The sequence below is a fragment of the Triturus cristatus genome, chromosome 10, assembly GCF_964204655.1.
Source record: "Triturus cristatus chromosome 10, aTriCri1.1, whole genome shotgun sequence".
In the NCBI taxonomy this organism is placed as follows: domain Eukaryota; kingdom Metazoa; phylum Chordata; class Amphibia; order Caudata; family Salamandridae; genus Triturus; species Triturus cristatus.
In genome coordinates, this window is record NC_140593.1 from 268,218,969 (window position 1) to 268,232,116 (window position 13,148).

Consider the following 13,148-nt stretch of genomic DNA (forward strand, 5'->3'; position numbering starts at 1 on the left):
GGGCTGCTGAGCAATGAAATGGAAAAAGTAATGCATAATCCTTGCCTCCGCGTCCTTAATAGAACTGAAACTTTCCTTCATAATAGATAGGACATTTTATATTCTTACCTAATTGGGCTGTATTCTGTCTCAGAGTGTGTGTAACCAGTCCTTGACTGAGGGAATACAATATACGCTTAACACACCCTCTGGATAAGCCTAACTGCTCGCCCACACTACCACAAAGAGAGCTGTTACTATTTTCCTAATGTAGCCTATGCTATACCTGTGGGGACTCCCTGGACTCTGTGCAGACTATACCTCATTTTTGGTATAGTACATACAGAGCCAGCTTCCTACATGTAGATTCTGATTACTTGCCATAATATGTGGTGTATCTTGCTGTTCCTACATCTCCCCAATGGGGTAGTTTTTCTATACTCACTAGCAATATTTCCTTGTGAAGGCCAATAGTTTCTTAAAAGTGCAAGTTGAGACTGGAATTGCATTTGCCTCTTTCTTGTCAGTTACCTTTGTCACCAATACCATCTCCTCTTTGGATACTGGGTGGCTTACACTTATTTTGATGTGTAGCTGATACCTCTTACTATGAAATTTAATATCCATTCTTTGTGTGGGTATTCTGGTTGTACTGATTCCAGGGTGAGCTGTCAGGTTACACTGGTGAATGCAAGGGTGGTTTAGATATAGCTATCAACGATAAGAACATGCGAAATGTGTGCTGCTAAATGTGGAGATGACATTACGGGGAGCGGAGGGGTTGGCAATGTGTGATTTGTCATCCTATTTCCTTCTTTCAGCATTGTTTTCCTATCTCACTTTTGTTGTATAAAAAAATATATATATATCTACTTAGATATCGTACATAGTTCTAGTAACCTACTGAACTATCTAACTTCTCCCTGTTACAAGTTGGAAGGTGCTCAGGCTTCAAATCTGACCTTACGTGGACAAGCTTCTACAGCTGTTCAGAGCCCACATAGAGCAGCATTTTGCTTTTCCTGACTTCCATATTAGTTTGCTCATCAGGTTGTTCTTTTCTGCTCACACTATGTATTATAATTGGCACGGTGCCAAACTTCCATTTCTCTGTTGCCCAGTTCTGCTGAAGTTACATTACTTATTGTATATATGGCCCAAAAACCAGTCACGCAGAGAAGAAGCAGACTGAGAGCCCCATTGTGTGCAAGGACTTCTTCCTTGCTGGCCAACAAGCATGTACCAACAAATAAATTAAATTTTGCTCCTGAGCAAACTGTTGTGTCTATTGTGTTTCTTTCATTGCTCCTGGGAGGGTGCAAAAGTATTTCCCCAACTACTTTCTCCTTTCTTTCTTTTGTTTTTCTACCTTGCTTTGGGTCATGGACTGTTGGTGAAAAATTAGCCGCAATCTCCTAAAATAGGTGCAGGTGCCCACAGTCACATTAAGTGATGGGTCGGGCTGAGTATGCATACTTTGCATAGGAGCGCGGTCTCACCTCTCGAGTGTGCACACAATTAAAGCAATCACATCTACATTGAAATGTGCTGCACATGGAATATTACGCATGGTGGGGTAGGCTGGTGGCAGAATTAGTTTGTTCAATCCTTTGGTTAAGGAAGCTTTACACTGACGAAAGGAAACATTGTTTTATGTGTAGCTTACAAAAGTGTGTCTTCTGCCTAAATCAGGAGTGTTTGTGTGTATACTCATCATGTGCTAAAATGCACTGATGATATACCTGGTAAACATATGTGTGATGTCTTAAGATCTGATGCCACTTATTGCGATATCACTTCCTGTAAAGTCATGGCTTTTGATGCCACTTCCTCGGATATCATTTCCTGTGATGTCACGTACTATTTCACGGGCCATGATATCACCTGCATACTGCTTAAATTGCGTAGTCCCCCAACTTTTTAGGACTTGTGCCCAGGTTGTAAACCAGTCAACATCGTCTGAAACAGGGCAACAGCAGCAGGGAATATCTAGTGAAGTGTCACAGCCACTCCCATTACGCAAATCTAAATAAAAGCCAACCTTAATATTATAGTAGGTAAGAAGGCTTCCGACACATCATTTTCAGTAAAGCCAGAGATTTTATGAGGCATTGCAAGGGCATCAGAGTAGGAGCCACCTCCACCCAGGGAAATCTATGTGCCATGGGGAGGTGCTCTGCTAAGAGAACATCTTGAAAGTTAGTGTAATCTTTTTCCCTTGATCGACAGATAATGTCTTTGAACGTTGATATCATAGAAACCCGCGTTTTAGTCAACTCTTTGGATGGTATCTGCGTCTGCACCGAAGGGAGCACAGAGCCACAGTGTCTGAAGGTGGAGTCAACAAGCCTACAGTAATGTGTTCACCCTTGGAGAGTGCAACAGAGTAAACAGAAGCTGTCCTAAAAAGATCCAACATAGCATGGCGGAAGGCTTAACCTGCTTGATTCGGTCAATGGTCTCACTCTAACCTCATCTTTTCCAGTCAGAATCTTATCCCATGAGGGGAACTACCCATGGAATGCTTCCTGGAGTTTCCAAAAGATTTAAGGGGGCAAAAGCATGCCAGAGAGAGCCGGCACCGCCCTAAACAACTGCACTTGGCATCCTTAAATGCTTCAATTTGCTGTGGTGTTGGCCTTAGAAAGTCGGGGTACATCAGTGTCAGGAGCGGATCTAATGACGAGGGTGGGGTCAGGCCCGTGGCGAATCAACGGTGCAAGAATTTTCTGGAGCAAGAACAGTAGGTAAAAGGACAAACCCTTCTTCTGTTGTTACTTGTCTTTTGACTTTAACTTGGACTTACCAGAAGACGGGGAACATATCCAGGACTGGTATTCTGAATGAGCCAGGCACTTCCAACATCACTGCCATCTGCTGTTTTCCACAGCGTTAAGGATGGCTTTGCAATACATCAGGAAGCATTTGTTGCACCACTTCAAACCATGCTTTTTTTTAAATCCGTACTTTTATATAGCGCAAACTTGACCCGAAGATATCAGAGCTCTTTACATGAGCACCAGTTGCGTAACATAAGGTCATACTATTTTTTTGGGTAAGGCACGGGGAAATTAAGTGATTTGACCAGAATCATAGGATATGGTGCACTGTTGCCGAGACTCGAACCCGGCTCCCCAGATTAAGGTCAACCGCCCTAGCCGTTAGGTCACATCCTCTCCCCTATGTGCTTGGTGCCAAGGCACGACAGGCAGATGTGGTGAGGGTCTATGACCAATATATGCTTGTGGCATTTGCAGCACACCTTAAACCGGTCATCTTCAGCAGGAACATTTCCTTACCACACTGTTTTTTCTGTGAATTTTGGAAGCTTGTGACTATCATAAAGCTAGGAGTGAATGTTGTGGAAAAAGCAGAACTGACTTTAGAATGCAGGGATGGTGCCTATATATGGCTACATATCGTCAAATAAGGAGGCAGTGCGAAGTAGACGAGTGGTAGAATGGCGCCACCTGTCGCCATATGTTTGACTTGGCATTCTTGGCGTGGTTTTCCCCTGACATTTTGCCTCTACCTCTTGTATTTTTGATGCTGTGCTGGTTTTAATTTTTGCTGGCTTAGATGCTTTGGGCACTTTGACACTGCTGATCAGTGTCAAAGTGCAAGAGCTCCCTGTATACATTGTTATTACAATTGGTTATCCATGATTGGCATATTTGATTTACTGTCAAGTCCCTCGTAAAGTGCACTGTACGTGCCAAGGGCCTGAAAATCAAAGGTTACTAGTGGCCCTGCAGCACCGATTGTGCCACCCACATAAGCGGCCCTGCTATTGTAACTCAAACCTGCCACTGCAGTGTCTGCGCACAGTTTTGAACTGCCATGTCGACCTGGCAAGTGCACTCACTTGCTAGGCCCTAACCTTTCCTTTTCTTTCATGTAAGGCACCCCTCAGGTAGGCCCAAGGTACCCCCATGGGCAGGGTGTAGTGTATGTGAAAGGTAGAACATGTACTGGTGCGTGTGATATGTCCTGATAGTTAACAACTGCCAATCTCATTTTTCACTTTTGAATGGCTATCTGTCCCATAGGCTAACCTGGGAGTTACTTAGTGACATCATACAAGTATAACTTTCCATTGGGACAAGATAGAGAAATGGAGCTTAGGCTCTCTGAACTCAGAATTTAATAACACATCTTTTATTAAAGATGGTTTTTAAATTGTGTGTTTGAAAATACCACTTTTACAAAGTAGGTGTTTTCTTATCTAACCATTCTGTGTGCCTTAGCAGGTTTGTGTATTTACTGACTGGTTTTGGAGTGACAGGGGCTGTAGATGTGCATTCACTGTAGACAACCGCCGGGAGGTGGGGGGTTTGAGGTGTGTCCTCCCTTTCCTGAGTGACTCACAGCTGAGCTGAATAGACCTGGGCTGCATTTAGAGTGGTGGGAGGAGTTTTCCTTGAACCTGAATAGGCCCGGTCTCCTGTGCACAATGCTGCCTCCACATGCGGCTGAGAGGCTGGGCCAGAACAGGCTTGAACTGAGCTGAGAAACTTTCTTCCATAAGAGAACAAAGGAAAATGTGGTATAAAAATTGGGGCACAGAACTTTAGATCACTTCTGGACTTAAGAGGAACCTTTTGCCAAGGAGAAGAGCTGGAAATCTTTAAGGAGGAGTATTGCCCCTTTGCTGTGTGCTTTGCTGGGTAGGCCTGCAGTCGCTGCTTCTGCCAAGGAAGAGGACAAATACTGGAACTTTGCTGTGAACCCGCTTGAAGAAGAATCCCCAAGGGGTTGTGTGTGCTAGCCTCCTGTTTTGAAGTCTCAGAGACACAAAGACTTCACAACCAGCTCTCCTGAACTCCACTGCTGGGAATCCTGACCTGACAGGAGGTACCTATTCCAGTTTTTGGCCTCTGGAGGTTGTTCCTGAGGTTGGGGGCTAGAAGTAACTTAAAGAAAGCAAGAAAAACAACTGCGATGCCGTCCGCAACGATGTCAGTGACGCAATGACCTGCACCAAGGCCAGGGAAAAGTGAACGACGCACCACCCTGCCTGCACCGCAGTTCCGACGCCCTGCGACACTTGACAAGGTCTGCAGTTATCAACCTTCCCAATGTCAGGAGCTGCTCGCACCGACGCAGTCACCGTCAGCACATGCATCCTGTTATTGCAGAGCCCATAACTGACTTCACAAGCTCTTCAACTTTGCATCGCATTGCCTCACCACAGACGCAACGACCTTTCCCTGTCCTGGACTCATTTTGCAACCTCGCAGACACAATGTCTCACCTCCCCCGTGGCAACCAGGAAGCCGGCCTCAACCTCAGCACCGACGCCTCATCTTCCCGACGCCATGCATCTTCCAAAGACTTAGTTCCAAAGTACTGTTGTTTGAGGGTCAGTGTGACTTAGTCCCTGATGCCACGCATATCACGGTTGGTGCCATTCAGTGGATTATTGCCTGTCACGACGTCATAATAGCCCTAGGTGGAGCTATTTGTTTGCTACAAGTTTCATTTGTGAAATAACAGTTCTAAAGTCATATTTTACGACCTGTATGCTGGATGTTTGTCTTTTTGGTCTTGTTTGGTTTAGATAAAGATACCCTATTTTTCTAAACTGGTGTGGTGTCAATTTGTGATGTTTTCACTGTGTTACTTTGTGTCTTGAGTACAAAAACTTTACACATTTCCTTTGGGATAAGCCTGCCTTCTCATGCCAAGGAGGTGAGCAGGGGGTTATCTAAAGTGTGTATCCCCTTACCCTGCGTAGAAGCAAGGGTCCCTATTTTGAAAAAATATTAGAGACCCCCATGCAAGAACTGTTTGAAGTTGTTGTCAGGTCCAGTCTGGCACCTGGGAGGAGTCAAAAGGTGAGAAGTCTTTTGTTAGAAGCATTCATCAGAAAAGAGGACTCAGCAACCTGGTAATATTGTGACAATTAAAAATGAAAAGACCACTTTTAGTTTACAAAGGTGAACCAATAAACAGCAACTACTTTTTGTCTTGTTTACATATTAAGTAACATAATTATGCTTCCAAATATTGTATGTCTTTTGTATAACCATTTCTCCCCATACAAGCAGATGTGGAACCCAGGTAGCCCAGTTGTAAACACTTACTCCTTCTACGTGGGTTGACATTTTGACATTACAATGGAATCCACAAGCATAAACATTTAAAGGACACACTTGATAGGTTCTCTGACCTGAAACTGGAGTGGTTTCTCCGCTGTCATGCTTTTCATGCCACTCCATGGTTCTATAATAACTAAGCATAACCTCCCAGAGAGCTTTGCACAGGTCACCGAGGCATGGAATGTAGCTATCTGATGTAATATGCTGCAAAAAGAAAAAACGGCAAATTAAATCTGAATGCAGTAGAGCTGAGAATTCAAAGTTTTATGAACATTAAAGGGGCATTTTCTTTCATAGATTAGTTTCTACCTGTGGACAATAACTCCCCTTCATAGTGCTGCCGCTCTTTGTGCATGGGCTGTCTTTAGTGACCTACTTATTGAAGTGTGCACATTAGAAAATGCTGCTCGTTAAATCAAGGTGATTTTGGAGCATAAACAATGCACCCATTTCATGAATTTTCCTTTATGATTCCTTAGCAGTTATGAGTATTAAAAGTCTCCTGAAAGCACCATTAAGACTGCAGCCGACAAATCTATGATAGATGTGTACAAAATTTGACATTGATAGTATGAAGAATTCATGAGTTTCTCATATGTCTGGCTTTTTATACATGATAAATTGTAATAACAGATTAATAAGCTAAAATTGTGAGATGAAAGCGACACCTACACTAAAATGAGGCATGCATAGGGAAAAAAATATCTAAGAACTGGTTGATTTAACTGCACATCAGCTCTCTTGCTATCATGTAAAGAGCAATGTTTACAGAATGCATACAGTAAGATGTCTGGCTTTGGTACTGACGAGGATATATTTTCCAAAAAGCCACTAAGGTCAGTGGATGTTTAAGTGATGCAAGAGATTTGACACCACTGATGTGAACGGTGGCTGCATACCCACAGGACACCAAAAAATCTGAGATTAAGTTAAACTTGTTTCTGGGGAGTATTCCCTATCTCTCCCTTGGTGACTTGGGTCAGACAGCAAGGCTTCCCTCGGGGAAATGCATATGCTTCATGTACGAGAAACAAGCGAAATGATACAAAGTAAAAAAATAAAGAACCAGCAAGGTCCTAGTTAGGTTATTCGAATACAAAAGTATACATTAAGTAACATGCTACAGAAAAGGAACAACATATGAGGTAGCCATGCACAAGATACCTTATCTTCGGTAACACTCTTTCTGGTGGATATTCTTTCTAATTGCAGATTCCTCACCTTTTAAATTCTCTGAGATCCCAGGCATTATCTTGAAACTTTTTCTCACCAATTTCTCCTGCATGCCAACAGAAGGAGATGTAGGACTCTGCAGCAGCCTTGTCCCACCTCCAGAAGCAGCAGCTTAGGCATCACCATTGCACACAAACATCAGTTGACCATGAAGCCTTCCATGCCATCAGATACTAAGCGTCACTGACAAACTGAAAATGAGGACAGTGTGCCCAATCTAATATGGAACTTTATTGACACCTAGAAGTCCATTCCACTCTGTGGAGAGGGGCAGGCAATGAGGAATCTACAATTACACCACAAAGAGCATTACCAAGGGTAAGTAACTTGGTCTTCGGATGGGTGCTTCTAACTGTAGACTCTTCACTCTTTGAACACATAACGAAAGCAAGGTGGAGGGTCTAAGATGTGGATGTGGATGTGGACTTCACACCAGAAACTCTTGCAAGACCGAGCAGGCAAAATGGCACTCTCAGTAGACCGGCTAGTAAAGGCAGTTATGCCTAGCAAAAATGTGCAGGGGATGCCCATGTAGCTCGTGACAGATGTTCAGCGCCACAAAGTCTGTGGACAAGGCTGCAGTAACAGCCTCAGCTCTAGTAGAAAGAGCCCAAAGCCCTCATTAGCCTTCTTTTAGCCAGGGTATAGCACCTTTTTGGAACGTGTATGATTCATTTAGGCAAGGGTCAGTTCTAGACTGCTTTTCCCTTGTTAGCACCAGAAAACTGTACAAAAAGTTGGTCATGTACTTGGTGCCCCTTACTTCGGTCAGTATAAAAGTTAAGTGCTGAAGGGTGAAAAAGGTCCGCCTCCTTAGAGGGATGTTGGTGAAAAAAAGCTGCAAGTATGATGGACAGCCCCATGTGAAGGCTGATAGCACCTAGCTCTGACAGGGGAGCTCTGCACTGGAAAGGACACATGATAGAAGTATTACGGGTACCGGAAGAGAGGAGGCTTGAGCTGCACATTGTCCATGAGGGCCTCTGCACTGTCTCAGTGAGCCGTGACCAAGGGATGAAAGGCTTGCTGGGCTGGTGGATGAGGCTGGCGAAATTGAAAACCGCTGCCGCAGCTATGGAAAGCATGAAACTAATAGTGAACTTGCCTAGCAAGAGCAGAACGATCTAAGGAACATGCTGTGGCTCTGCTCTCTGTAAATAATTCTACGGCTGAGCCTGCTTTTTCCAAAATGGCAAAAGCCATCAAATGGTATGTGCATTTAGTGAAGAACATCCCCTGAGAATCCCGCCGACCTCACCCAAGCGTGGTGCTAAAAGGCCACGAGAGTGACCACTGCTTGCCTAAGCAGTCAGTGGTGTCTACATCAAAGGAAATGACAAACTTTGCAGCATGTTGGCAGTCTTGAATAGCCTAGGTAAGGGATGGGTGAAGGTCATCGGGACCACGTGGTAAAACCGGTCCCGCAGAATCCCAAAGAGCATGAGAATAGTGCCTCAACTGTATTCACAGATGTGAGGGTCAAGCTGACAAAAGGAATAGGTCTGCTTCTCAAATGTCTCTATGGGTTTCCATTCACTATCAGGCACAGAATGATGGGGAAAACATTAGGATTCATTTAACTGGTGAACGCCTGTATCACTAGACTCTCTGGCATCAGGTGTTCTGTGCAGGACAACAGCAATGTGTAACCTGCCTTTTAACCAGCAGACCTGAACAAGGGTTCGTCCAAGTGCCCAAAAGAGTATCCATTAGGGCTTCATTAGAAGGCAATAATGTCTCTCTGGGGGCCTGTCGAGGTTAAAGTACTGTCAAAACAATGGTCTTGACCTCTTCAGTAGGTAGATTTAAGTTGTGAACTTCTGCCGCCCTCCACATTACAACGGAAAAAGAGGCACTCTCCTTTGTGGCATGATCAGGAAGGGATACAAGGCCAGTATCTGGGGAAATATCTGACCCACAGGCATCCTGAAGCTCTTCATATCAGTTTTCCTCAACATACTGGGGAATGTAGTCATCCCTTTCAACGTACTTATTATTGTCGGAGTCTGTGCCAGAAACATAATGTAAAGTCTGCGCCCTAGCATGTGTACGGGCAAAGTAACTGAAAGTGAAGGGTCACCTAAAATTTGCATACTGGTCGGAGCCAGGCAAGGCCTCAGCTGAGATCTTGGTGGAATCTGCTTGGAGTCTGATAGCACTGTAGGCTGCGCATCCTCCTCCGTCAATGTGAAAGGAACCGATGCAGGGGATGGTTTTGGAACAGAAGTCAGCATTGGTGCCAGTGCTGAACCAAGTGCAGGTGCAAGTGGCACAAATGGCACCAAGGGCAACTCGAGGCCCCTGCACATCCGCAGGGGCCAAAAGGTGTGCCAGAGGGAGCCAGTAAAGTGCTGAAAATAAACAGTATGGCCTCTCAGAAGGCCTCTACTTGCTGCCACATCGCTGGAGGACCTGGAAACTCAAGCAGTGCGGGGAACAAAGCTGAAATCAGCTCTGATGGAGATCAAGAGCGAGACCAGGAGGCATGCTGATGCCCTCATTGGAGTCTGAGTGGCAGGAAGGAGCAGATTCCCACTTTGATGTTTCGTAGACTTACCCGAAGATTTTGACCACGATGATGATTTGCTATGGGAACAACTTAGAGAGTGCATATGGGGCCTTCATGTTTTATCTCGACTGGTCACAGCGTAGAATATTCTCATGCTTGGCGACAGAGTTTGGCCTTATGGTTACATATGGCATTTAGGTTCATCTGAACGCTGTTATCGCAGGCCTTGGGATCGTGATTCAAGCCCAAGTATCACAAACAGACTTCAGGAGGGTCCGTCACAGGCATCTGAGACAGTCCCGATACAGTGTAAACTTAGTTTTAGGGATGGACATTTCCCCTGCACACTAACAAAATGTAGAAAGAAGAGTCAGTCAAAAGATCAGGAAGAAGCTCCGGATCCATGTCTGGAGGCAAGAAAGAAAAGAAATTACATCAGAACGAAAGGGTGGTGCTTATATGCCTTACATTTGTCACTTCTGAGAGGAATTGGTTTGGTGCGAAGCCACAACACACCATCTAACGGCATGCAGAAGAAATGCTTTCAGGATCCGATGTGACACCTGGGGACTATTCACAACATGAGGAATCAACAGTTAGAAGCATCCATTAGAAAGGCAATTTGAAAAATGCTGCTTCTCACCTTATTTTAACATGAGTTAAAATAAAATTTCCCCTTTCCGTCTTGACTGGTGTTTTAAATATTAGGACTGTGAGAAGAGCCCACGACAGCCTCAGATTTTTGGGATACTCGAAGAAAGCCTTGCACAATCACTAGTTCCTGTGGGTTATCAAGATCATACTGGACCCACCTCAATGCTAGCAGAGACAGTGCTGTGCAAAGCGAAATGCAAATGCAAGGCGTCTCTGGCAGGTACGCTCTCCAATGCCTATTTACCCTATTTTCTCTGGCCTGTAAAACAAGCATTGGCATAGCCAATAGGTCTCGCCTTTGGGACCTTATAAGTGTTTAGCTATGCAACAGTTGCATAACTAAATACTTATAAGGTCCCAAAAGCGAGACCTATTGGCTATGCAAAGCGGCGGTGGGGCCATGAAAGTGATCGCGATCACGATCAAACATCAAAGTAATCGCGGTAAAGCGCGGCGCGCCGCGCACATGCACTGTAGCTCTAGGCTGGCCTGGTTGCACTTTTTGGAGCCCTCTCAATAAGTCTCGCCAGACCAGCGCATGCGCTGGGTCAGGCGAGACCTAAAAAGGGGAGACAATGCCACGTGCATAACTTCCAGTTGTGCTGGTGGTGATAAAGCCATGTGCTGCCCACCTACCTGGGTGACAGCTAGTAGAATCAAGGAGTATGGGTAGAGTTAGAGTTGTGATTAAACAGGACATGAGTAACCTACTGCCTGCATCCTCTAGGAGAAGGCAATGTTCCCCTAAGAGACGCATTGTGTGCAGTATTTGGAGCTGCAGAGCAATGTAACTTTCCAAGCATGGTAGGAATCCACTACTGTACTTGTGACAATTTCAACAGTTCAGGCCTGGTCAGCAGGATTAATTTCAGTGGTGCCCACGTCCCTGGTAACCTGACAATAGATTAGCCCTGAATAATCCCTTAAAACCACGTTCTCGCTCAGAATTGACAGTTAGGGACAGTGATGAAACAATGTGACACAAAGGAAGACTTTTTCAAGCCTCATTGGATGATGAGCCAGAAAAGACACCAGGTGCTGTCAGAGGTCTCCACTCAGGAGATGACTAGAGATGAGAGAATCCTCCTCAGGTCTATAAATTTAATGTATGCAGACCTAAAGTGCTGGCCGGAGACCACAAAGTCTGTAGAGAAGGCAGAGGAATTAAAAATACAGGTCCTGAATACAAGAGGATCTGGCACACACCCCATCGGCAGTATTCAGGCAATGGAATCTCAGGGAGACTATGTCACTTAGGCAGAGGAGGAATTATGTGCTATCAAGACTTGTGGTATTGGCAGTATAATGAAGAGGACATGGGGACCGACGTATTAGATAACCTGAGAAGGGAATCCGTCTGTGTACTGGACGTACTGTCATCAGTCCATTGGCTTGAAACGGAAATGGAAACAAGTTTAACACATCAGTATTTCTTGCAGAAAGAACTGAGAGTGCGTGTGGATGGCTTCACTGGGCTTCCCTAGGAGACTCTGGTGGAACATTATGGTCAAAGATATATTTCTTTCCTCAGGTTGAAGTTGTTAGGAGTGTTTTAACAAGCTAACAGCAGAGCGAACGTGAGCCCACTCTGGAATGTGAAGTGTGAGACAAAATGGCTGCTTTTATTTTTGGGTAGCAGATGGCGAGTCGGGGTTCTAGGTCAACACCCAGGAGGGCCTCCTCCAGGGAGGGGGTGCAAGGCCTGTGGGGTAAGACTTCAGATACATTTTTTGACTTATTTATTCCAGTTTCCCTTTCTCCCCCTTTGTGTCCTCTTCTACACCCCTGGGTACTGTAAGGCAGTTTTGAACTTGAGTGGTACCTTTACTTGTTAATGCTGTTTGCAAGTAAACCTGGAACTGATCAACCATGGAACCTTTTATACTTTACAAGGTTAATGACAAGCAAGCAGTGGGAGGACAACTTTCGGCACATGGTAACGACAAAATTGTGTTAGTCGAGACTGCATTGGCACATAACTTTAGGAATAATGTGAAATGCTTGGAACTGGCTTTTTTCACAAATAATGAATTTGGACTGCATGATGGGGGATATGTTATCAGAGTATTTAAATCTGAGACACATGCAAACCTATGTATTTGCCTCCTAATCGAAAGACAAATCAGCGAGTACCCTTTCATTCACTCCCATACACAAAGTAGGCATAATGGGCAAAAGCAGGCACTCCCACCAATCACATGTTGCCACACCGTAATTTACTTTAACCATGAAGGCAGGAAAATGGGTCACACAACCCTCCCCCCCCCAGTCAATGCAGCACCCTACATTCATACTAGCTGATACCAAGCATGCTTCCCTTACCCATTCTGATAGTCTGCAGAGGAATCCTGAGACAACCTAGCAGTGAAAACTCGGCAAACAAAGATGACTGGAAGAGTGCACAACACAACACACAGCCATTTCACAGAAAAACAGTACTAACAAGAAACTCATTTTGGTGATAGAACAAATGGATACAGAGTATCTCGATTATGTGAGCCTAGATAAGTGTGTTAATAAAAAAACAATTATATTCATATCTGGTCTGGATCATGTGAAGCAGATTTATGCTATTATACATAGGAGAGAGAGACAGAGACAGAGAGAGAGAGAGAGCCATGATCAGAGGTGTAGCCCCAAAGCATTATTTTTTTTAAAGTTGCCACATAGAG

At 44.6% G+C, this 13,148-nt stretch overlaps 1 protein-coding gene across 1 annotated transcript in view; it reads right to left on the reverse strand.

The window, feature by feature from the left end:
• Nucleotides 1–13,148, reverse strand: part of VPS50 (VPS50 subunit of EARP/GARPII complex) — a 748,521-nt gene that overhangs the window by 539,130 nt on the left and 196,243 nt on the right. The window contains exon 13 of the mRNA XM_085630983.1: nt 6,152–6,284. Within this exon, the coding sequence (XP_085487109.1) occupies nt 6,152–6,284 (133 nt within the window). The remainder of the gene's footprint in view (nt 1–6,151; nt 6,285–13,148) is intronic.